This window comes from Callospermophilus lateralis, unplaced genomic scaffold (assembly GCF_048772815.1).
Source record: "Callospermophilus lateralis isolate mCalLat2 unplaced genomic scaffold, mCalLat2.hap1 Scaffold_64, whole genome shotgun sequence".
Classification (NCBI taxonomy): Eukaryota; Metazoa; Chordata; class Mammalia; order Rodentia; family Sciuridae; genus Callospermophilus; species Callospermophilus lateralis.
The window spans coordinates 1,217,385-1,242,124 of NW_027514767.1; the positions used below are offsets into that span (position 1 = coordinate 1,217,385).

Consider the following 24,740-nt stretch of genomic DNA (forward strand, 5'->3'; position numbering starts at 1 on the left):
ATGGGTGTCCCAGAGCATCAGGCTCGGGGTGGACTCCCCATGCTTTGGTTGCCCCCCTCACCGGCACCTGACCTCTGTTCTGCTGTTTCCCTTGAAATGGGCGAGTTGTACATTAATAAAGGCCCAGCTGTTTAAACTGTCAACGTTTCTTTCTCTCCCAACCAGTTTCAGACTGGGATTCAACTGGTACGAATTCTGATGACCATGTTTTTGATGGGAACTGGGAACAGGTAGATGAGTCACTAGCACAGGAGTGCTAACAAAAGGCGGATTCGCCTGGGGCAGGGCGGATTGTGAGACTCTCAGAGAAACGAATGAATAAATACGGCTGGGATCCACCCTGGGAAAGCAGGGGATCCACCCTGGGAAAGCAGGGGTTTCACAGGCGAGACTTCAAAATAGTTTGACTTCAAGATCTTGATCTTTCCAAATACAGATTTCAAATGTAAGTGATGCTCAGGCTCTTGTGGTGGGGCCAGGGTGACTCTGGTGGGGAGACAGGAGATTCTTTCTTTCCCCGGCTCCTGTAGATGAAAAACAGTGGCACCAAGGAAAGAGGTACAAATATTTCCAAAATATAAGTATTTCCAGAGCAACCCACAGAAAACCCAGCAAAACTCAGTGCATACACAAGCAACAGTGATGATGACAAGGCTCACAGCTCCTCTGGAGCTCTGTGTGTCCGGGTGCTAATTCACTCACTTGGTCCTTTAGAGAGCCTTTGGGACTGGTTATGTGTCATCCCCACAGAAAGGTCCAGCAAGCAGTCCCACACCACAGAGCAGGGACCAGGGCTGCATCCACACCCTGGCAGGTGGGCTCAGAGCCAGCCCTCTGGCTCACGTACATCTGGGTGCGCCCACACCTGCAGCAATACGACCCAGAGCAGCCAGACCACAAATGGCCAGAAAACCCACTCACACAACCAGGTACAATCCAGACGACAAGCCCTGCTGTCCCTACAGAGCCCCCCACCCCTTTGCCTTCAGCAAGGCTACCCCCTCCCCGCCCTAGCAAGCCTCATGCAGGTGTTCTGCCCCCTCCCCTCTGCCCTGAGTTCCAAGCTCCAAAAAGCAGCCCCACCTAAATGGTTATGATGTTAACTGTTCCATAACTTCTAGACTTATGGAGACCAGAGTCTCCAGTAACTTTCCTAGCGTCCTTCCTAAGTTTTTAGCTTTGTGTCAACTGCTCTGAGGTGTAACCTGCAAGAAAGCAATCTGTCTGAAGAACTCCACAGCCAGCTGTGCAGGCCTGTGATCCCAGCTACCCAGCAGGCCAGGCAGGAGGAGGCAATTAGACCCGCCTCAAAGGAGTACAGCACATGCCTAGCATATGTGAGGCCATGGGTTCAGTCCCCAGCATCACAGGAACAAACAAAACAAGCCAGGTGTGGTGGTGCACCCTTGAAATCCCAGCAGCTCAGGAGGTTGAGGCAGGAAGATCACAAGTTTGAGGCCAGCCCCAGCAACTTCGGCCCTAAGCAACTTAACAAGACCCTGTCTCAAAATAAAAAGTGCTGAGGATAAAGCTGGGGTGGTGACTTAGTGATAAAGTGCTTGCCTCGCTGTGTGAGGCACTGGGTTCAATCCCTAGCACGACATGAAAACAAATAAAGGTATTGTGTCCACCTATAACTAAAAAAAAAAATTAAGTGCTGGGGATGTGGCTCAGTGGTTAAGCACCTCTGAGCTTAATCCCTTGTACCAAAATAAATAAATAAATACCAAGGCCTGAGGATGTAGCTCAGTGGTAAAGCATCCTGGGTTCAATCACAAGCACCAAAAATAAATAAATCAAACTACAGAAACTAGCCCCAGGAGATCAAGATCCATCAAGCCATTGTAACCAATTAAGGAGGAGACCCATACCCCATACTCTCCCTATAAAAGCCCTGTGCACCCCTGAGCCCCCAAGACTGAGCCTTAGAATGATAGCCCCTCCATCTCCCAAGGTGCCCACCCTTAAATAAACCTAACTCCTTCCTACCAACTCTTGCTTCTCCAGGAGTGGCTTTTGAGTTGCCAGCAGGCCAGACCCTGGGTCAGTTATGTGCTGCTCTTGGCCCAGATAGGCCAGGACAGCTGCTTCTTAATGTCTGTCTCCACTTCCAACTTAGGACCAAACACCAAGCCTCAAATATGCCCCTTAAGTCAAGTGCATAGAGCCCTGTTCTAGTGAGCACCATCAGGACACAGCTGGGCCTCACTTTGTCCACAGTGAGGCCCTTTCCCTGCCTACCTTCAGTCTCTACTGAGGGCCATCAGCCCCTTGCCCAGCAAGCCTTTAATAAACCCGCTTTCTAAGTGTTGGTTCTCATGGGGTGGCCTTTGTTTCCATAATTTAGTCCCCATTGTAAAAGGAGGGCACTGATAACCTGGGTCCAGCAGAGAGGGAGATCAGACACAAGGAAATCTCCATGGGACAAACCTCCCTGCCTCTGTCCTTGGCTACCTATTTTTTGATGCTTTTTCTTCTACACAGAGATCTCCATTTTTACTGGGATAGAATCCTCACTCAATAATCAAGGGAGTCTGTCCCTCCCTGGCCTCAGGCCAACTGCACTGACTCCCCACCTTCTGAAAGTTGCAGCATCCGATGACCCCCTCCACCTCCCCTCAGAGCTTCTGCTGGGACAGTGAGACAGCACCTTGGAGTGGACCAGACCAGTGTCCACCGAAAAGCAGCCCTAGAGGGTGAGGGGGAGGCTGGATCTTTCTGAGACTAGCCCAGGCAGCACCTAGCACGTATCTGTCCCAAATATAGCAGGCAGCCCTTCCCTTCCCCCATGGTAAGTCTAACCAACTCCTATACCCAGATCCCACCAGAAACAAGCCCTTTCCTAATTCCTTGGATACGTCCCTGCCCCATTCCAGGCTGAGGCCAAGTGAGTGATTTCCTTCTCCTTCTTGGGCCCCGGCGTCCTCCCTTGTTCCACATTCCCTGTGTCCCCAGGTGACACAATCCTGATGTCCACTGCAGTCCACATAACTAGCTGGCACCAGTGGGGCAAGAGCGTTGCAGAGGAGCGACCCAGGCATCCAGGCTGTTCTGGGCCCCCGCTTCTCCCCTTGCCTTCTGCAGCTCTCAAGTCCTACTGGGCCCCCGCAGTACTGGCTCACACCTGGCAGCAGAGTTGGGCTGCCAGGGCCCCTAGCCCCGCAGGACAATAGGGTGTGGCAGTCCCACTGCACTTCGTGCCCACCACCGTACCCTGTGGTACTACGCATGCACACCTCCGCTCACTGCGCAGGGGCCGGGACCCCCAGATCCCTCGTGAGTGTCTGACCCTACTTCGTGTCCACCCCACAAGGGGCACACCTCAGGACCCGTCTCGCAGGGCGGCGCCCGCTCCCACTTCCCGCGCACCCGGCCGCGCCCCCGCCAGGTCCTCGTGACTTGACCACCTGGAGGACTACACCAACTCGGACGGGGGAAGCTCCTTCGCCGGGCCCTGGGTCCGCAGCCGGAACATGCGCTCGTGCGTGGACGTGCGTGGGCGTTCGTGGGCGTTCTTGGGCGCGGGCGCTGGCGCGCGCGTCTGGGACACCCCACCCGCGCCCCGTTCCTAGCCGATATTGCTGGACACCCCCGCGCTTTGGTTTCGCCCGGTCACGAGGGCGTCTCGCCTACTCTGGAGCTGGGCGGACGCAGGGTCCACTCCGCCAGGTCCTGCGCTGTCACTTAGCGGTCTGCTCCGTCCCGACTCCGCCCCAGCATGATGTGCGGGGGGCCCAGCGCCACGCGGCCGGCCACGGCCGAGATGCAGGACATCGCTGACCAGGTGAGATGGCGGGTCCCCGAGTCCTGGGCGCGGAAGCCGGGGCAGCTGCGGGCTTCAGAGCGGGGACCCGAGGCCCAGGACCGTGCTGGGTCGCCCCTAGGCCGGAGTCGGCATCCGAGCGTCGGGCTGCGGGCGGGCAGGGGGCGGGCGCTGGGCGCTGGAAGCGCACGCTGCCCCTGGGCAGTCGGCCGTCCACGCGGGGCAGGCGCGCTGCAGTGGGGGCCGAAAGGCCTGTGCGTGTTTTGTGGCTGCGCTTATTCTACCTTCGTTTTTAAAACTGAGTTTATACTTTTCTCCAAGTAAAAAGTACAAAACCAAAATAAAACCCAGGCCGGGTTGCCCACAGCCGCTGGCAGAGGTCCCCCTCCCGGGCCTCTTCCCATCTGAAACGCGGTGTCTTCCCCTTCTGCACCTGCCCTGGCAGGGTTCCCCCTCGCTGTTCATCAGCAAAGCCAGGATCCTTCACAAGCAGGACAGGCTCAGGGTTTTGAGTAAGAGGAAAAGTGGAACTTTTTCATTTAAAATCCTGGCTGCTGCTTCCTGAGCCCACTGGCATGTGACTGGCTCACCATGTCACTGCCTTGGTGGTTTGGGTCATCTGACTGTAGTAAGGGTAGTGAGTCAGTCCACTGAGACCTTGCAAATGAGGAATTTGCCCAGAATGCACTTGCCAGGGCCCCTGTGAGCCACACTGGAGAAGGTCCCCTCTGAGCTGCTCATAGCCAGCCGTCCCTACCAGTTTCCTGGGCTGCGTGATTTGTCATTTCTTACTCAGCCAGGACAAGGAGTGGCTGTCTCAGGGGAGGCACAAGTTAGCAGTAGCTTTGCTGTGGGGGAATTTTCAGGATGGGTTCTGAGGTGAGGAGGGGACAGGGACACCTGCCCAGCACCTCCTGTCACCACAGCACTCTGGTGATGGCGGTTTCTCCCCTTTGCAGATGAGAAAGGACATCAGAGACTAGTACTAGTTAGAGGGAGATGGAGTCCTGCATGCGATAGCAGATGCACGGCCGAGTCTCCCCCAGCCCAGAGGGACCCTGCCTGTGGCTCCCCTGTCCCTGGGCCCCACCTGGTCCCCTGAGGGCTGGTAGCTTGCAGCTTCCCAGCCGACTGTTGCCTTTCAGAAAGCCTGCCAACAGGACCAGGAAGTTTTCCTCAGCAGGCAGGGACCTGCCTGGCCCAGGCCCCCGCAGTCCTCCACCACCTGCATTGGGTCTGCTCACTGTTCATGCTGCTGCTCCTGAGGTGGGCAGAGAGCAGCTTTATCTTCTCAGCTCCTGGATGATTTGTTGGACAAGTGACAGCTGGACTTGTCACTGTGTGTCCCCCAGGTGCAGCACAGTGCTTCCATCAGAGATCTGTCTTTCCATCAGGGACCCTCCCTGGAGGTGCTGCTCGGTGACAGAGCCTGAGTCAGACTGCACAGTCCCCTCATGTCCCGGCTGGGGCCTCCGCCCACTTGCTTTGCTTTGCTAAACTAGAACCAGCCCAGTCTCTGCAGAGTCGAGGGACCCAGTGCCCCAGCGCCCCAGCCAGCATGGATGCATCCACAGAGCTTCGGCCGTTGGTGTTTTAGTTTTGGGGTACTGGGGCTAGAACACTTCCTACATGCCCCACACACATTTTGCTTTCTGTTGTTTTCCCTTGAGAGAGGGTCTCATTGTTGCCAGAGCTGGGCTCAAACTCCTTGGCTAAAGCAGTCCCCCTGCCTCAGTCTCCTGAGTAGCTGGAACCAAGGTGTGCCCCACCACACCTGACCACAACACTGAAACTACATTACACATAAACATGTTAGTTGTTTTAAAATAATTCTTGCTTTACTTTGCAGTGCTAGAGATGGAGCCCGGGGCGCCTGTACAGGCTACGCAAGTGCTTAATCACTGCGCTGCACCCTCAGCTCCCTTAAAGTGTTTTTTAAAAACAAACTTGCTCTTTATCAGCTTCTGGGATTATCAGCTTCAGGGATGTTGTTGGTTTTTGGGGTGCTAGGAATGGAGGCCAGGGCCTCGAGGTTGGCAAGAGTCTGCACGAGCCACACTCCTGGCCTCTGATAGGTCAAGTCCCCAGGATACAGCCTCAACTCAAAAGCATGTTTACTGTTCACTCATTGGCATAGCTGCATGTCCTAAAGCAACCACCTCAAGATACAGGCGAAGTGCTGGTCACCTGCTGCCTGTGGCAAGGTTAGGCTTGGCCTCTGTGCCCACAGAAGGATGCTAAAGGAACTGAGATGTGTTTGTGAAATGGAAGCTTAAATTAAAACATCAAAGATCTCAGTTAATCGAAAAGTTTTAAAAGATTGGGGCTGGGGTATAGCTCAGTGGTTTCCTGTGTGCTTAGTATTCTCAAGGCCTGGGTTCCATCCCCAGCACCAAATAAATAAAAGACAAATAAGGGATTAGATAAAAATGGTACACAGGGCTGGGGCTGTAGCTCAGTGGCAGAGAGCTTGCCTAGCGTGCTTGAGGCACTGGGTTCGATCCTCAGCACCACATAAAGATAAATAAATAAATAATAAAAATAAAAAATGATATATTAGCTGGGCATGGTGGTGCATGCTTGTAATCCTAGTGACTGGGGAGTCTGAGGCAGGAGGATCACAAGTTCAAGGTCAGCCTCAATAATCTAGTGAGCCCCTAAGCAACATAGTGAAACCCTCTCTCAAAATTAAAAAATAAAGGGGCTGGGAATGCTGCTTAATGGTAAAGCACCTCTGGGTTCAGTCCCTGGTTTAAAAAATTATACTCTTTCAAATGAAGTATTTGCATATTGAGTGGGAAAAAAAGCGGTATGAACTTGTCTACAGTGTTGTAATGAAAATATTAAATGTCCTACGCCCACACGGGAAAGGGCGAATGCCATTCTGAATAGTGTCATTAGACTGGTGGAACTGGCAGGAGTTGGTTTCTGCACTGTCATGGGGCGGACAGTTGCGGTGTCTGGGTTGTGAGGCACAGTTGTGCTGGGGGCTGGTGCTAGACTCCTTCTGTGTTGTCCCCCTGCCAGGTGAAGTCCCAGCTTGAAGAGAAAGAAAATCAGAAGTTCCCCGTTTTCCAGGCTGTGTCCTACAAGAGCCAGGTGGTGGCGGGAACAAACTTCTTCATCAAGGTGGGTGCTGGGGCCGGGGTCCCTGGCGCCAGGGCACAGTGCTACGGAGGTCCGGGCTGCCCCCACTTTGGGGGACCACGGGTGCTTAGATAAGCATGGTGCTGTGCGTGTGGGGATGGGCATGTGCACCAGGCCAGCCAGGGGCTCTGGGGGAGGCAGGGGGTGGCGTGGGGTCCTGCCCGTGAAGGAGGAGCCGGGGTTCGCCCGGCCCTCACAGAACTCTCCCACAGGTGGACGTCGGCGATGAGAAGTGCGTGCACCTGCGGGTGTTCCGGAGCCTGCCGAACGAGAACAAGCCCCTGACCCTGCACGCCTACCAGACCAACAAGGCCAAGCACGACGAGCTGACCTACTTCTAGTCCCCTGCGTCCCCATCACGGACCCTTGCAGTATTCTGCTGAGTGCAGCATGGGTTTGGGACCACGAGCGAAGAACGTCACCTCTGTGCCGAGCCCCTTATGGCCTGGAGGGTTCTGGGAGGCAGCTGCTGTCACGTGGCGGTTCCAGTGTCCTTGAGATGGTATTTTCCTGCCCGATTTATGATCTTAATTACTTTCAAAGAGCCCCACCCTGACTCTCCTTAAATATATTTTCATGTCTTTACTAGTTGCTCCTTTGTTTGGACGCTGTTTGTCTGAACCCTAGTCCATCTAGAGATAGGCCAGGGGGTGCTGGGTTGAAGTTCTCAGCACTGACGTGACAGGGCTGTGGAGCAGGCCAGCGTGCTCAGCCATCGGGCTGGTGGCCAGGAAGGCCAGGTTCTCCCACGCTCTGGCCGTGGCCCCATACGCCTCAGCCTCCTCCAGGAAATAGAAGGTTTCAGTAAGCCCAGTTCTTTTTTTTTTTAAACCAGGGATTGAACTAAGGGACCCTGGACCACTGAGCCACCTCCCCAGCCCCATTTTTCATTTTAGACACAGGGTCTCACTGAGTTGCTAAGCACCTTGCCAATCCTGGGGCTGGCTTTGAACTCCCAATCCTCGCGTCTCAGCCTCCTGAGCCACTGGGATTACCCACGTGCTCCGCTGCACCGGCTTCCGTAAGCCCTTTCCTGAGCTTAGCTCTGGGTCTACTGGTACATGCTCGCACACTTGGCACGGGTACAGAGATGTGCACAAGAAGCAGCAGCACCCAGTGTGACAGACTCAGTGCAGCGAGCCTGGCAGAGTGGGCAGGGAGGGAAACCCCTGGAGCTCTGCGGGGCCACGCTGCCCTGAAGGGAGGTGTCTGGGAGCCTGTTTCTAAAATGCTGTGTGGTTCCTGTGGAGGCCACCTCCTGCTGGGAAGCCATGTCTGCCCCCACAGTGTTAGGGTATTGATGGTGGCATGCCTGTGACTCCAGTGACTGAGGCTGAGGCAGGAGGACAGCAAGGTCAAGACCAGCCTGGGCAACTTACAGACCCTATCTCAAGTTAAAAACAAAAAGGCTGGGTGTGTGCTCCATGGTGAAGCACCCCGGATTCATTCCCCAGCACCCCTACCAAAAAAAAAAAAAGACTGGGCTACATTTCTCTGCTTTAGGGTCATGCTGAGACGTGCTCCTGAGGGCCGCTGACCTGCAGCTGCCCCTGGGACTTAGGGCATGTGTGTCAGGGCTGTGGCTGCAGGACCCAGGCTGTCCAGGTCACAGGTGACGAAGCCCAGTGAGACCTTGGGTCAGTAATGGGCAGGTGTCTCACCCTCCACGGGAACTCAACGCTTTGAGGGCTGAGGAGCGGCTCACTGGCAGAGCCCTTGCTGATAGCATGTGCATGGCCCGGTTCTATCCAGTGCTGTAAAGTAAGGAAAGAAAGAAACACTGGTAACATGCCACCCCAGGCCACACCTCCCACTGCCTGGACACATCAGGGGAAGGTGAGTGGACGAATGCCATTCAGGTCTGGGGAGGGCCAAGTGCCCATCTTTGCCAGAAAGGGAGCAGGAGGCACAGGAAGAGGAACTGGGGAGCCCAGAGCAGCAGCCCGGCTCGGAGTTAGAAGGCCGTGGGAGCAGGACGTGTCAGTGCCTCTGGAGAGGGGAGACTGGCACTGGTCTAGTCCAGGTGACGGGGGCAGAGCGGCCCCGCAGCTGTCACCTGCCCCAGTGGTGCCGGCATCACGAGGCGAGCTGGCTTCCCCTGCTGGGGACCGAGGTCGTGTTGCCGTGTGTACTGTGGGCTGTTCCGATGACCGCCCTCTGGGGTGGCAGATGGCTGTGTGGAGGGACACTCAGGATGAAGGGGTTGGGGGACCGTCCTGCTGAGACCACCCAGCAGTGGCAGAGTGAGGGCTCCAGGCTGGGTGAGCACTGTCAAGGGGCCTGCTCATGGCAGGGGCCTTGTGGATACCCTGCAGTGGACTCCCCTGGATAAGCCAGCAGTCCTGTCACAGCCAGAGCAGGTCCAGGTGCCCAGCAGCCTGGTGGTCACACTGGTCGAGCTCCTGGACCAGTAAGGATAGTGCCAGTCCTGTCCAGGCCTCAGGATGATGGGCCCTGAAGCCCGGGTGGGGAGTCCCACCCATGGGCAGGACACCAGAGTGGACCACTTCCCGCCTTCACAGTCCTGGAGAGCCTTGAGGACAACGCGGGGTCCTGCTCATGCCTCCCACAAAGTGTCCTGCACTTGGGACAAAAGGCACCAGAAGCCAGGGCAGCAGGCACACAGGCGGCCCCCCCCCAGGGACTAGGCCTCTCCAGCTTAGTACAGAGCTCCAGTCTGGGTGGTGGGCTGGGGAGGAGGTGCGGGCAGCTCCAGCAGGTGTGAGGATTGGTCGGAGCGTGGCCCCCTGTGAGGGGTGCACTCTGCTTCCACACAGAACTCCCCTGTGGGGGCACCCCTCAGGCACCCCGTGTGGGCACCGTCTCCACCCAGACCTGGACAGTGCGACGCGCCAGACGTATGCTGGCCAGGAGCTACCCCACCCTGAGCACCAAGACCTCACCCAAGCCCCTAGCTGAGCGCAGTGCTGGTCCCCAGCCCCCGTCACCCTCTCAGCCACCCTACAGGTTCACAGTCATGTCACTTTACCCTGAGCCTGCAGTGTTGCAGGCCCCAGGTCCCTGTTCTGGCCAAGCAGGCTGCCCACACGCTGTGCTGAGTTCTGTCTATAGGAGAGGGGTCTGGTGGGCAGCCAGGAAGGCTACGGTGTCCTTGCCTGGGGGGAGTGAAGCAGGTGCCTCTGCCACGCCCTCACTGCCATCAGAGACAGTGTTGTCACGGGGCAGGGTGAGCCGTCCAGGTGACATTAGACTCTCCTTAGACAAGAGCAAGAACATCACCAGACGCAAGTTGTGCAAGAAGACGACCGCAGACCTGGGCTCTGATTCTCCAGGACAGGCGCACGTCCACAGTTCCCTTAGGGCTCCTGGCAGCGGCAGCAGAGGGTGCAGGTAGGGTACGGCCCGCACCCAGCTGGACGCTGCTCCACAGCCACAGCACAGCAGTCCTGCGGACACCCTTTTCTCCAGGTCCTTCCCTTGCCCCCTCCCACAGCTGTGCCCTCTCCCAGACCATGTGAGGACAGCAGGCAGAGCAAGATGTGTGGGCTGTCCTCACAGATGACCAGACTCGGCCTTCCTGCCCAGACCTTCTCCAGCTCCTTCACGGGTCGCTTAAAGGACACTGCAGGTGCTGTGGGAGCAGGTGCGGCCCCATGACAAGGTAGAGCTCAGACAAGGCCTGCCGAGGGGCTGGTGCTGAGCTGAGCAGCAAGGTCAGAACCCAGGCACCTGGCGCCCTGCGCAGCATGCTGGGTGGAGAGGCTTACATGTGCCAGAACTGCTCTGGGGAAGGCTGACCTGCTAGGACAAGGAGAAGCCCCCAGGGCAGCTGGAATGGGGCAGGTGAGCCCCGCCTCTCCTCAGGAGGCTGCTGCCTGGCCTGGGCTGGCCGAGCAGCGGGGGCCTGTCCCCTTCCTCCTCCCCCCTCTTCCCCATGGAGTGCTCACCTGTGTGCCCACAGGGTCAAGTAATCCAAGAGCAGCGTTGTCAGGGTCACCAGGTTGCTAGACGAGCATGCTGTCACTCCTCTGGGGTGGGCCTGAGCTTCAGGATCTCCCAGAAGAAAGGACCACAGCCAGTTGGGGTGTGTGGTGGCCTCTGGGTATGCACTCCAGGGACGGAGATGTCCCTGAGGTTTTTGGATACTGGCAGGACTGGCCCTTCCAGGGAGGCAGGCTAGGGGCTTGGCCAGGTGACACCCTCAGGAGCCCAGGCGCATCCAGCCAGGGTCATGCCTGTGGATATGGCTTTGCCTGCAGCCAGCCGTGGAGTCCTGGGGATTCCCAAGTCGAGAGGCTTTGCTCCAGGGACCCTGGTGCTCACAGGACCAGTGGGAGTCCACGGGCTTGCAGCCTGATCACCTCCCTTTGCTGGGACATGGAGTTGTGGGGTGGCTTCTGTCCTGCCCTGGCTGATGTCAGAATCAAAAGCTTTGGGAACCTCAGTTCTGCCAGTCTGAGGACGGGGGTCAGGAGGGGGTCAGTCTGGGGTCAGGAGCTGCTGTGCAGCAGACGGGTGATTCTATGTGTGGCCAGAGGGTGAACCGCGGGAGCCATGAAGACCGAGAGCAGAGGGAGGCCACCTGGCCACACAGGTGGGCGCTGATGGGGGTGGGCAGGGTGTGGCTGCCTCATCTGCTTTGGCTGTGGGCACATCTGGCCCTCCAAGAGCCCAAGAACAGACCCTGGGAAGGAGGTCCTGGCCTGGACATCCGACGCTGAGCAAACCGCCCTCCTGGGGCCAGGAACCAGCACCATAGAGAGGACGGAACAACGGACCTTGCTCTCCCCAGTGCCAGAGGCCAGGGACCCAAAATGCAGGGCTGGGCTCCCTCCCAGGACCTGGGCGGCACCTCGGTTCCTGGTGCTGCCTGCCGTACTCCTGCCTGTCTTCCTGAGGCCTCCGTGTGTCCAGGTTCCCCTCTTTAAGGACACAGCCATTGGAGGAGGGGCCACGGTACCCCAGAGACTCGACTAAGCCATCCGCAACCACCCTCCTTTCCAAAGAATTTGTGTTCGTGGGGACACTACCTTTGCGGGACACTAGGTCACTAAGCCACAGGGCAGCATCTATACCCATAAGCACCCCCTTCCAGCTAATGCACAGCGCCCGCCCCCACCAGGCGCTGCCTGCCTGCTGGCACCCGGGGGTGGTGGCTCTAGAGCACCAGGGCCTGGAGGCAGACAGGGAAAGTGCCATTCTGCGGGCCCTGCCTGGGTTCCCCGCTAGCAGTGGGCAGGGGAGCCCTGCTGCTGGAGCACAGGAGGTCGGGAGTGGGACCCACAGCCTTGTCCAGGGTCCAGTCCTGGTCCCAGGGGCTCACCGTGTCCCACAGGGACTCTCATTTGGAAGTCACCTGTTGTCTTAGCTGTCCAGAGCTGCCAGGCCCAGGATCGCAGTCACACGGCCACCTTCTTGGGAGGCACCAGATGTCTCGGGTCCTGACTCTGTACAGCCACATCCTACTCATCTAGTTAGATCACAAAAAACATATTTCCAAAAATGTCAGATCTTGAGGCTCAGGGACATCCCCGGATTTGGGGAGCCTCTGTCCAGGTCTAAGTTGAGTCCCTTTCAGCAGAGCTACCTTAGAAGCAGACCCTGACTCTGCACTTGGAATGGGTCAACCGCAAGCACGAGAATCACAGCTCAAGAGCACATTACGAAGAGAGAGGGCAGAGGGGCAGGCCAGTCCCGTCCTCTCCTGGACCCCTGGCTGGGAGCCACCTCCAGGCTGGGCTGAGGGCCACCACACAGGAGGGGTGAGGCCTGGGCCAGCCTCAGTCGGCAGCTCTAGGTGTGCAGGTGGAACTCTAGGTAGGGTGGGGCCGAGAGGACACAACCTCGGAGCCCCACCCGTGGCACACTGAGGGAACAAGAGGGTCTCGAAGGAGGTCCTTCTGGTGTGGAGGGTGGGTGACGGGCGCACGGCAAGAGCAGGGTGCTCATGGGCATGAACAGGCACAAAGGGCTCTGACCCCGGAAAGGTGCTGAGGCCAGCCCTGCCTGCAGTCACCAGAGGCGACCTTCTGCAGCCTGCTCATCGCTCCCTGGCACCCTCTGCCTCTCTCCCCTTCCTGTCCTTGCTCTGGCACAGTGGGGAGGCCCTTCATGTCACTTTGGCTGTGACCCAGGCTTGAAAGTCCCCAGCCACGTGGCTCCGGGGTGGACCTGGGTGGACGCCAGCCTTCCCCACCATACCAGCGAGGGCCCGGTGGAGTCTTTGCAATGGTTGAGATTTGAGGCTGAAGTGTGATCCGCTGCTCAGGTGCTTGGGGGGTGGGTGACCAAGTCAGGACCCACCCCAACCCGTGGTGGACGTGGTCTGCCAGATAATGGCCCCAAGGTGTCAACATCCTCATGCAGGAACCCATGAGAATGGCGTCGAGGGTCTTGAGATAGAAGGTGGCCCTGGGTTATCTGGGAGGTCCAGTGTCACTACCTTACAAGAGAGAGGCAGGAGGGTCTGAGTCCCTGAGATGGAAGACACAGGGGGGGCCTGGGAGCGCAGCACTTCCAGAGGCTGGGAAAGGTAGGAGACGACCCTCCCCTGAGCCCCCAGCAGGCACTAACCCTGTGCCCCATTTTTAGACTTCTGGCCTGTGGAACTGTAGGAGAACAGAGCCGTGTCTGTGGAGACACAGCAGCAGGGCCTCGACACACTGACCCCAGACCATGGCTCCAGGCCAGAGGGCCCTGCCAGGTGCCCAGCGGCAGTAACTTGGAAGTAGGCTGGATGTGTGGCAGGTGTCTGGGTCCCCTGAGTCAGCCTGCCCCTTGCTGAAGTGTCACACACAGGCAAGGTGCCATGAGATCACAGTGCCCACCAGGCCAGCAGCCGGCAAGTCACCATCTAGGAGTAAAGGAGCCCAGGAGCAGGGCCAAGGCCCAAGGCTGGCCCTCAGGATCCTGCAGGGAGCCCCAGGGCCCAGGGCCCCAAGAGAACAGGGCACAGAATGAGAGGGGAGCCGGGTCCTCGGGTTGAACAGGACCTGGCTCTTCCCTCATGAGGCAGATCTTCAAGGAACCAGGTGCCACCATCAGCGGCAGTGACCAGGCCCAGTGGCTGGGTGACAGCAGGCAGTGACTGCTTGGCCAGCCAGGCCACGTGGCTTTGAGCACAGCACAGTAATGAAATCAAGGTGCCCCAGGGAGCTCATCACCCTTCTACACGTTGGCCGTGAAAATACTTATTTGTGGATGATCAGCGAAGTCAACAGGAGCATGGCCCGCACGGCACTGCAGGCTAGTGTCACTGACACCCACACAGACAGCAAGCAGGGCTGGGGACATGGCTACCAAGACCACTGAGCCCCCGACTGTCCCTCCTGCTGCAGCGGGGACTGTGGGGCGAGAGGTGCCTTGTTCCAAGGGCAGAGGAGCCTCCGGCAGGGGCAGGTGGCCCCAAGCAGCACCTCAGTCTTCCGTTGGTCCGGTTTTGCAGTAATTGCAATAACTGGGGGGACCCCAACTATGGGTCTGCTTCAGGACAGCTGTCAAGTTAACAGCGCTCACAGGGCCACTGTGGCTTCTCACCCTTAGAAGCCACGTGCAGTAAATGAGGAGTTCCCTTTGTTCTCCACCTCCTCATCCAGAGACAACCCAAGTACCTGGAGGGGACCCCTGGCCTGAGCTCAGAGCCCAGCTTGGCTCCCTCCTCCCCGCCACTCTTTGGAGCACACTGGAAGAGTCTGCCAGGCCCACCAGCCCCAGCACCCATCCTCCTTGCACCATGAGCTGGGTCCTGGGTGAGAGCAACACCAGTGGCCTTCCTGGTGACAGGGTGGGAGGGATGCTAGGGCAGGCTCTCCCCAGGAGCTCCCCGATCAGCCAGAGGCTGTTGGGAGAACTTCCCCAGCACAGGACCTCAGGGTGGTGAGCTCTGACCCCACCTACCCAATTCTGCCACCAGGGGGCGCCCCTTGGCCAGCTGTTCCAAACTGACTTCTAGGATGGCGGTGGCTCCTGGCCAGGGTGAGCACCCCATGGCCTCATGAAGGCATCTCCTTGCCCCAAAAGGTGTCATTTGCAGAAGGATCAGAGTCTTCCCTGCAGTGGTCTGGGGGAAGGGAAGAGGAGAGACTCGGGCTCAGGAGCACTGTTCACCATCAGGGGTCATCCTCAGGCAGCAGATCAGAGATGGTGACCACAGCTTCCTGCTACCTGGCTCCCAAGTGCAGACACTTTTTATTCTTAAATAAAGGGCCCAGGAGTGCTTAACCACTGAGCCACACCCCAGTCCTTTTTATCTTTTGAGACAGGATCTTGCTAAGTTCCTAAGGCTGGCCTTGAACTTGGGATCCCCCTGCCTCAGTCTCCTGAGTAGCCGGGATCACAAGTGTGCACTACCATGCCTAGCTGGGGATGCTTTTTAAACCCATGTTTATTCTGCCACCATGAAAGCAAGAAAACCTCCAGAAATAACTTTCTATTAATATGAAGTCTTAAAATGCAGTCAGCTCTGAAATCGCTGATTCATATCTTCCAAGCAAATAAGCACACTGGGTTGAGTTGCCAGGCGGAATGTTTTTAATCAGTCTGCACCCAGAACACACTGCAGAACAGGAGACACACACCCTACGAAGGCACGTGTTTAGCCGCCCCAGCCCTCCTGCTGTGCGGCAGGGCTGCAGCCTGGCTCCCATCTCCAACAAGGAAGATTTACATGGGAAGGAAACAAATTCCCCAGAAAAGCGGCTGATGTCTGATCTACCGGGGGCTGGGCCAGGTACCCACCTCCACCTCTGCCTCTGCCCACCCAGCCCTTCTGTGCCCCCTGCTGGCTGAGGCTGGAAGTGCATGGTGGGCAGGCAGGAGCCCACACCCTCCCACCTGCAGGTGGCCAGCTGTTCCTCCACTGCTGCAGCTGCAGCCAAGGCGCCTGCCTGCCTGTGACATATGAGCGCCTGGCCCAGCTCTGCTGAAACCCAGGCCCTCCATTGTGCTGGGGCCCTGTGGGTAGCATTCACTCAGACCCCAGGACCCAGCTCAAGGCTGCCCTGGCTCAGGACTCATGAAGGACCTTTGGGCAGTGAATCTGGCCCCCCAGAACCATGCTCTCCAGGCCAGGGGTTCTTCTGAGTGCCCACTTAGTTGGCTCTGGGGTCACTTTCTGTGTGGCATGCTCCTCTAAAGTACCCAGCTTCCTGGAGATCCGGTGCAAGAGGCCATGTGGGAAGCCCCCTTGGGCCCGCAGGGAGGGGCGAGGGGTAGAAACACCCAGGAGCCACACTTTGAGGGCAGAGTGGTCTGGGCCACGTGAGGGCCACCACCAGAGTTGTCCCCCTCTGTCCACACAAACCCCAGTGCCCTCTCCCTGGGCAAAGCCAGGAGCTTGGGAAGGATCCTGAGGGACCCTGCCCCATAAGGAGGAGGTGCATGAAGGAGGTGCTTGGGAGCTGCTGGGCAGCAGGAGAGACGAGGGGCTCTCTGGGCAGCATGAACATGGACCCAGGGCCTCCAAGAAGTGGGCCCCTAAAGGGCTGCAAGGACCAAGAGTTCAGAGCCCAGAACACTCTCACCTGCTTTTTTCTTTAGTTTTCAACTTAAGAGAGATATGAGGCTTGAAGCAACAGGACATGGACACTGTGGTCAGGAGTTTTCTGGAAGCCAGTGACCAAGGACACCGCCTGCTGGCCCTGAGTGACCTGCCTCCTCCCAGGGCCTGACGGCCCGAGGCCCACTCAGGGGGCGTCTCCTTACTGTGGGTGATGGTGGAGGTGACCCACCACTGGGGGTGGGGGCAGCCCCTCCCTGGAAGGCAGTGTTCCTGCTTTGAGGTGACCCCGGGAGCAGCTCAGCCAAGCCCGGCTCAGCCCGTCGTAAAGGTAGACGTCCCAAAATAGTCTCTGACAAGTTTAAGGACAGGACGTGAAACAAAGCATCGTTTTTACAATTACTGGTATATATTGCAAAATCAACACAGAGGCACACAATTACCTTGGCAGGACTAGGCGATGATTGAAAATTGATTAAAAAAGGATCACATTTTGTAATTCCTTCTTGCAGTCTCCAGAAGGCTTGAAAAGCTGGATTAAGAAAGTTTTAAAATCCTATCCCCTAGGATCGAGCGAGCAACACTGGGCTAACACAGCGTTCACCTTGGATTGTTATGATTATGATTCTGATGTCATTAAAACTATGGAAAGTAAAAATAAGCCTGGATTCTAACTTGGACCTGAGCTGTATCAACAATCACTACCAAAGCCCATGGTCACTTTGGACAATAGGCTGTGGATCTGGACCCGAGGCAGCACCTGTGGTGTGGAAACGAGGCCAGGAGCACCGGGACGGTGGCAGCGCCACTTTGAAGACCTGCACTCACAGGTGGGCTGGCCAGACCCTTCCTTGCGAGGAAGCTAACGTTTTCTCTTCTTTTACCGGGGGTGGTGCGTGGCTGGGGATCCCACCTAGGGCCTCGCACAGGCTAGGCCAGGTCTGCCAAGGAGCCACACCCGGCCTTCTTAACGTTTTTTCAGCATGGGTCCCACACCTAGAGCCCCACTTGGAACATGGCTCCAGCCAGGGCCCCTCCTGTCCCCAGGGCCAGGTTCATGATGCTACAGGCAGCTCCACAGGGCACTGGGGGAAGGAGAGGGGCTCACCCTCACCTGGACTAAGCCCCAAGGTGTCGCTCAGGAGCAGAGCGTCCACGTGCCTGCAGAGTGCGGCCCCTCGGGTCCTCTGCATACACAGCTGGGTCTATGCCCCAGGCTCCCAGCAGCCTGAGTCTCCCCATGGTGTGGACGGGACACACAGGTAGGTCCCTCCTCTAGCTGGACACTTGCTCTCGTGTTAAGAAAGAAAATAAAGGGAAAAAAAAGATGGGGACAGGAGAAAGAAAGGGACACTAATCAGCTGTCCTCATTGCCGGCACTGGGTCCCTGGTTCCACCTGGCAGTGACAGCTTTCCTGAGAGGCCATGCAAAGGCCCCTGGTCACTTTGGCTGGTCTTCCCTGCCTGGCTCTGGCCACAGCCTTCCTTCTCCTGCGGGTCCAGTGGGTCTTGTGCTGGGAGAAGTCTGCCATTGGGACCAGGAATCATGGCAGCAAACACATCCGGCTTGGTGGCCTGGCAGAGAGCCAGTCAACCGTGGCCAGGGAGTGCTGACCTCAGAATGGGAGCTGCATGGGGTCAGAGAGGTGTGAGGGGGCTGAAGTCCCATGGGGCCTGGCGCCCTTGGTTCTGGGGCATTTTCCAACAAGGTGAAGAATGCAGACCTGGAGGAGGGTCTTCCCGGAAGACACTGGACCGCACTGAGGGGGGTGGGCTCTGGGAAAGGGGCCACCATGGGCATGGAGCAGGGTGCCCTGGAGGAGCTACCCCACTCCCCAGGGTGCAAGTGCCAGGAAAGGCAAACCTTGGCACCCCCAAGAACTGGGGTGCAGGAAGGAAGGGTGGGAGGACAAGGTGGAACCAGGGAGGTTGCCTTGAGCAGCAGACAGCTGGCCTGTTGCTGGGCCGCTGGCCTCCACCACTGCAGCCCGCCGGGTCTGAGCCGACCTCCCGCATCGTGCTCCAGCGCCTGTCTCCAGCAAGCAGCCGGCATAGACAGAGAAGGGGAATGAAACGGCAAGAGGGGACAGCAGACACCACCTCGTCCTGCACCCCACACACGTGGCCCCATGCAGCGTCACCACGGTGGGCAGCAGACCCACGGAGATGGAGGACGCTCCCAAGGAACCCACAGGGCACCTTTCTCCAACTCCACCAGCTGCCTTGGCCAGGGGCGGCCCTGCTGCACCAGCACGTCCCTCCCAACACATGGCAGATCCCCAGAAGTTGTTCCCAAGTCACAGGAGGTCCCACTGATACCCGTGAGGACTGCAGACTGACTGGAATTCACTGGGCCCTGGAGAGGTCCCTGTGCGGTGACCACACGCCAGTGTGTCTGAGCGTGCGGACATGAGCAGCTGTACAGCTGCGTGAGGCCAGACCCCAGGGACCCGGCACGCAGCAGACTAGGACAGTTCCAGCGCAGGAACCGAGAGGGGACAACCAGGACAATACAGGAATTTGGCGTGATTCTCCCAGATGCTCACGGTTGAGACCCGACGCAATCCAAGACACGGACAGGGGCCTTCATGGGCTCAGCCCACGCTGGACAGGGGTTCCGTGGGGCAGTGGCAGCCAGCGGCCCACCGAGGGCAGTCAGGAGTCCCGAAGCCTTGGGGGAGGGCCGGGTTTCCAGATCACAAATTCCCGTGATCTTGTTACTTTTGAAAAGCACACTGGCAGGTTTCTCCATAGGGACCCACGAGGCCCGACACTCACAGATGGAAGGCAAGTCAGTCATGGCACTAAGGCAGATGTCACACTGTCACAAGGATAAAAACAGGGACATGCTGTGCGCTGGGGCGAGTGGGTGACCTCAGAGCACCGTGGCCTGGACGACGATCTCTGGGTCCTCGATGTCCTTCTTGCTCTGCACCATCCTCAACTCCAGCTGTGCTGGGCTGGGCTTCTGTCCCTCCCCAGCCTGGGCTGCAGACCAACAAGGGCCAGTGAGGGTGGCCCGGGAGCTGCCTGCCCTGGTCCCCGCGCCCGCCCATGTCTAAGCCAGTGGAATTGAGAAAGGTGCCCTGTGGGTTTCTTGGGAGCTTCCCCCATCTCTGTCTAAGCCCCAAGCCTCCGAGCTCCAGGTTCAGGACAGGGCTACCCACCAGGGCCCCCGCCCCCGGCTGCTACCTGCAGCTGCAGGGGGACTGTGCCCTCCCAACAGGGCCTCCCTCTGTGGGCAGCTACCTCGTGCACATTGGATGGTCCTCTGCAGAACGTGGTGCATGGCCGACACGGTCTTCTCGCAAGCCACCTGCAGGGAGGGAGAGACACTGTGGCCCAGCCCCTGGCTGCGTCCCGGAGCTGACCACTGCCTCCTGGAGGGGTGTTCACATGCACTCCTGCTGCAGCACCACCACACAGGCCCCAGACATGGGAGCCCCCAGGGCTGACCACAGGACTGTCCCAGGAGGCCATGTGTTAGGGCTCAGGCCCAACCTGGGGGGCAACTGGGGATGGTGGAAGCCTGGGAGGCGGGCCCAGCGGGGGCCTGAGATCACGGCGTGTGTCCTTTGAAGGCGGGTGGAATGCCCACCTCTTCCTCTCCTGTGCTTCCTGCCAGTGGGTGGCTTCTTCCCCCACACTCCCACCGTGATTGGCCACCAAGACCCGAGAGCACGGGGCCAACCCACCATGGACTGAAACTGACCTCAAATAAACCTTTTCTCTTTGTCCTCTCAGACATCTTGTCACAGTGACAGAAGGTAGCACCCGGGAGGTGGCAAGTGAATCTTGCATATTAAATAACCAGACAGCGGTGGGAAGGGGCTGTCTCAGGAACTCAGTCAGTGCTGCCTGGTGCGCAGCAGGTGCTTAGCTAGAATCCCTGAAGGCCATCGGTGAGGACGCTTGTCCCCAAGGCAGCCAAAGTCATCATCACTGCTGCCTGGGGGTCAAAGGCTAGGGGGATCCAGCGGGTGTGGGGGCGTGAGACTCATTCCCTGAGTGTATCTGGGCAGGTGAACCCAGGGCCTGGCCCCCAGAGCCCCGAGCCCCGGAAATGAGGCCTCCTCCAGGTGCCAGCTGGGTGTCTCTGCTACCCTGCACCATAGGATGCAGGTGCCACAGCCAGGTACTGGTGGCAGGTCCTGCTTACACTCTACCCTTGAAGGAGGCAGGAGGAGGCCAAACAGTGAGGGCACCGCACGTTCCAGCCTGAGCTCAGGGTTCGCAGTGGTTTGCCACTCGAAGGCCACAGTGGACTTCATTTTATAAACACGGAGCCAGACACCTGGCGGTACTGACCTACTGGAGAAGTGCGCCCAGCCCCAGGGGACCTGCAGCCCTTGGGTGCCCAGCAGAGGGCATCAGGGAGCCACAACCAGAGCTGACTCCAGGAGCCTTTCCCAGAGAACACCACCACGGTGGCAGGGCTGTCCCTTCTGGCCCTCACGGTGTTCTACAGGATGGCGGGCCCCACCCCAAAGGGATCTGGGCGGGTCTGCAGGGAGTTTTCCAATTCTGCTATCCTTCCCCTGCCCTCTCCTCCCCACAGTCCCTCCAACTCTGCTCCCAAGAGCACAAAGGACACTGGTGTCAGTGGACAGGGTGTCAGACAGGAGTGACCCAATAAGCACCCATGATGCAATTTCTTGCACACAGCGCAGGAGGAGCCCCGACTGAGCTCCGCGCTCAATCGAGTTTTCCATGAAAAAGGCCCTGACACGTCACCCTGTGCACTAGGTCAGTGGCAACTGACCCACTGTACCCAGCAGTGCCTGAGCAAGGCCGCCCATCTCAATGCACAGAGCAGGTGGGACAGACTCCCAAGGGTCCCCAGGGAGCAGACCTCCATGCCAAGGCCTGCAGTGACCTACTGCCAGGGCCTCTGTCCTCAGCTCTGGCTCGGTCCCTGGGGTGGGGGGCTGGCTGCAGCCTCTCAGACCTTCAAGTCACAGCAGGGCCCCACACAGTGGCCCCAGGGTGCACCTAGCAGGCTGCTTGGACTCAGGGCTTCCCCTGGCAGACCTGGCTGACCCAGGAGGGACCCAGCCTTCTTGTTTTTGCCATGCTGGGGACGGAGCCCAGAGCCTGGCACACGCCCTGCAAGGGCCATACCACGGAGCCCCATGCCAGCCCAGCCGGGGTCCTGAGTGCTCTCCTCCTGCCCCACAGCACCGTGACCCCGACTTCCCAAGCGGGGGAGAGGGCAGATCCACTGTGGGAGGGAGGTCCTGAGCCCACAGCCCAGCAGCCCCTCCCCCTACTCGGGCTGCTGCTCAGGCCAGGCCCCTCCCACCCCTGGGCCTGCTGAAAGGCCCTGCACAGGGCACACGGCTGACCTTGAGGTTGTTAAGATGCTTGTGTGTCCACGCCAGGAGCATGGCAGCAAAGAGGTCCCTGGTGCCAACGAAGACAGCATCCACCCTGCGCATCTCCATCCGGATGCGCTCGGTCACTGTGGTGCCATCAGGCCTCTCTGCAGGAGAAGACAAGCCAAATAGCTGACCCGAGACTCCCTGGCCAGAGGAGGATCAACCCTGCAACAGGGGGCAGCCAGCGCTGCCCGTCCTTGGGGTGTTCACACAGAGCGCAGGTGGCCTCCTGGTGCCCTGGGGCTCTAAGAGCATGTTGTGCTGCCTCCCGTCCCCAGTGCCACCCCCGTCCCTAAAGAGAAAGTGGAAGACAGAAGCCACAGTGAGGATGGCCTCAGGGACAAGGTGCAGCTGACCAAGCACAGGAACTGCCGGATGTCCTCAGCTGTGTGCCCACACACCGTACCCAGAGGCAGAGGTGCCAAGGAGGCGGCCACCTGGGAACGCTCCCTGGGGCTGTGGGTGTGACCCCTCCCCTCACTGTCCCAGCAGGGGACCCGGCCTTCTGTCACCCTAATGTTGTTCAGAGAAAATTGGCCCAGGTGGTATTCACATCGCCACTCAACACAGCCCAGCAGAAGGCGCTCCTGCAGGGATCGAGGCCCGGCCCAGCTCCAGGTGGCCACTTGATAAAAGCTGTGCTGTCCAGGGCTGCTCACCTGCCCTGAGCCTCCTGCAGCTGACCCTCCTCAGCAATGAGAAGTGCTCAGGAAATCTACCACCAGCTGAGGACAGTGTTCCTTCTACTGAGCACACGACACTCCCTGATGGCCAAATGTCCCCTGAGCCGTGAGGACAGAAGACGCACTCAGGCCAGATCACTTACTCATCCTCTGGCTGCCCAGTGCGATCAGGTAGTCACTGCCCCACGAGGAAGGCAGGTCGGAGCTGGTGATGACCACTGTGTCGGGGCCCATGGCATGCAGCACGTCCATCACCTGCGGTGGCACAGGGAGCACGTCAGCCCAGTGGACACGCCACATGCCCACTCCAACCAGCACGTCCCAGTCACAGAGAAGGCTCCTGGGTGTGCACACCCACCCCCTTGGCCCAGCCAGGGCAGAGCCAGGAGCCTGCCCAGGTCAGCAGCTGAGGCCCAGGTCAGCAGCTGAGGCCCTGGGCAGTTCTGGCTTGGAGCCAGGCCTGAGTGGGAGGGGTCTGCCCTGGGTCAGACCCTGACTGTAGTGGCCCTGCGTGACAGGGACAGATGGCAGCTGTGAGGGTCAGGGGGACCTGCATCTGGACCCCACCCATGTTTACTGGACTGTAACAGAGCTCAGAGCTGAGGCCTGGGTTTGAATGTGTCCCCTGGGGCCGTGAGGTGGGGCCTTTGGGAGTGAGGGCCTAGTGACAGGGCAACCGGGGCCAGCTCAGGTCCCCTGCTCTGCCACTCTGCCGGGAGGACACCGCCCCTGCACAGAGCCCTCCCCAGGTGCCTTGACCTGGGACTTGTGGCTCCAGAGCTTGAGCTGCCTGCTGTTTACCCGCCACCTAGGGTCTGTCTTTTGCTTTGAAAGCAAAGGATGGAGGTGACTACAGTGGCAGCTCGAGGGTGGAGACCATCCTCCAGGGCTGTGCTGGCCTGAGGGCAAGTGGCAAGTCCCAGAGGGGCGCCCACAGGAACAGCAGTCTGCCCTGGGCCGCACCCGCTCCTGCCTGAGCCCCGCTGCACCAGGCAGCCTGCCAGTGGGCTGACCTGGGAACAGCCTGTCCTGGAACCCCCTGTCCACACATGCACCCTGCTGGTCTCTGGAGCCCAGGGCAGGTGGCCTTGTGAAAGGACCCCAGGGGGCACAGCTCACAGCCCAGGCGCCGCTGCCACCGGCTTCCTGACCACTCCTCTCGGTGTGGAGGAAGGTGTGGGTCTGAGGTCACTGCTGGGGGGCTGCAGGGCTCGGGGGTGACTGCCGAGCTCATAGGACCCTAGCCTGCAGCACCACTGGGGGCAGGCGGCCATCTGGGCTGTGCTCTGAATGTGTATGCTGTGGTCCTGACCCCAATGCCTCATAAAAAGGTCACAGCAGGGTGGGACATCTCAAGGACAGGCTGTGGCCCTCTAAGGAGTGGACACAGGCTGCACAGGCCGTGGTGAGGCCTGCTGCCTCCCAGCCCAGCAGGCCCTCCGGCACCCTCAGAGGGAGCCCTGCAGCACCTGAGCCCCAGGGTGCCGGGGGTGTGCTGCTTTTGGCCCACTGTGCGTTGGCACTTTGTCCCAGCAGCCACAGGGCTCGCAGGACTGCTGTGACGGGCAGGGCAGATCAGCCTGGGCCCTGCCACCCGCTGCCCTGCCAGCGCCGGCTGAGGAGGAGGGGACAAGGGCCAGCTGGCTGATCAGAGGGCTGGGTGCAGCCACATCCGAGGCCAGAGCCAGCCCAGCTGGGTGCCCATCTCCCATCCCCAGATGTGTGCTGCACCCTCCGGCCGTGAACAGTGTGACCGGCCACACGCATGGCCCCCCAGGTCTCCTCACCGCTAGCGCTTCTTCCTGGCTGTGGATCTTCCTGCCGCTCAGCAACCTGGAAGACAGGTGGGCTGGGGTCAGGGGTGGTGTCTGGTCCTAAGGGGACTCTTGTCCACTGCACTGCTGTGAGGTTCCAGCTGTGCTGAGCGTCGACGGTTCACAGTGGAGAGGAACAGCCCCACAGGGCCCCAGTGACCCACGCCACAGTACACAGCCCCTGTGAAGGGCCCAGTGTCCAGACCCTCCATGGACTCACACGGTCATCGCTGTACCAACAGCTCAGGGTCAAGGTGAGATATCACCCCCCAGATTAGACAGGGCTAGGTCAGGGATCCCTGGCCACCAAGAGTCCAGGGGCCACACCTGTGGATGACAGGCCTCAGGGATGGAGGGACCAGCTCCTGGCCAAGAAGGAGCAGCCTCAGCTCCGCAGCCTGGTGACTGGCTTTCCCAGGTGTCTGCTCCTTCAATTAGTCAGGCAGGAGGCCCACCGCCCCTCTGAACTCCACAGAGAGACCCCGTGGCCTGCCTGCC

The 24,740-nt window shown here is 59.1% G+C and overlaps 2 protein-coding genes across 2 annotated transcripts in view; one reads left to right on the forward strand and one right to left on the reverse strand.

The window, feature by feature from the left end:
* Positions 1–3,718: 3,718 nt before the first annotated feature.
* LOC143388571 (cystatin-B-like) lies at positions 3,719–7,274 on the forward strand. Its single transcript, XM_076842252.1, has 3 exons — positions 3,719–3,784; positions 6,791–6,892; positions 7,123–7,274. Exons 1-3 carry the CDS (start codon positions 3,719–3,721, stop codon positions 7,249–7,251), a joined length of 297 nt encoding a protein of 98 aa, XP_076698367.1. The 3' UTR covers positions 7,252–7,274.
* Positions 7,275–19,233: 11,959 nt separating this feature from the next.
* The window catches only part of LOC143388570 (pyridoxal kinase-like), a 151,386-nt gene continuing 145,879 nt past the window's right edge, over positions 19,234–24,740 (reverse strand). The window contains exons 7-11 of the mRNA XM_076842251.1: positions 24,216–24,261; positions 22,572–22,683; positions 21,713–21,849; positions 19,617–19,683; positions 19,234–19,355 (exon numbers count right to left, since the gene is read on the reverse strand). Of these exons, the coding sequence (XP_076698366.1) occupies positions 19,243–19,355; positions 19,617–19,683; positions 21,713–21,849; positions 22,572–22,683; positions 24,216–24,261 (475 nt within the window). The 3' untranslated portion in view covers positions 19,234–19,242. The remainder of the gene's footprint in view (positions 19,356–19,616; positions 19,684–21,712; positions 21,850–22,571; positions 22,684–24,215; positions 24,262–24,740) is intronic.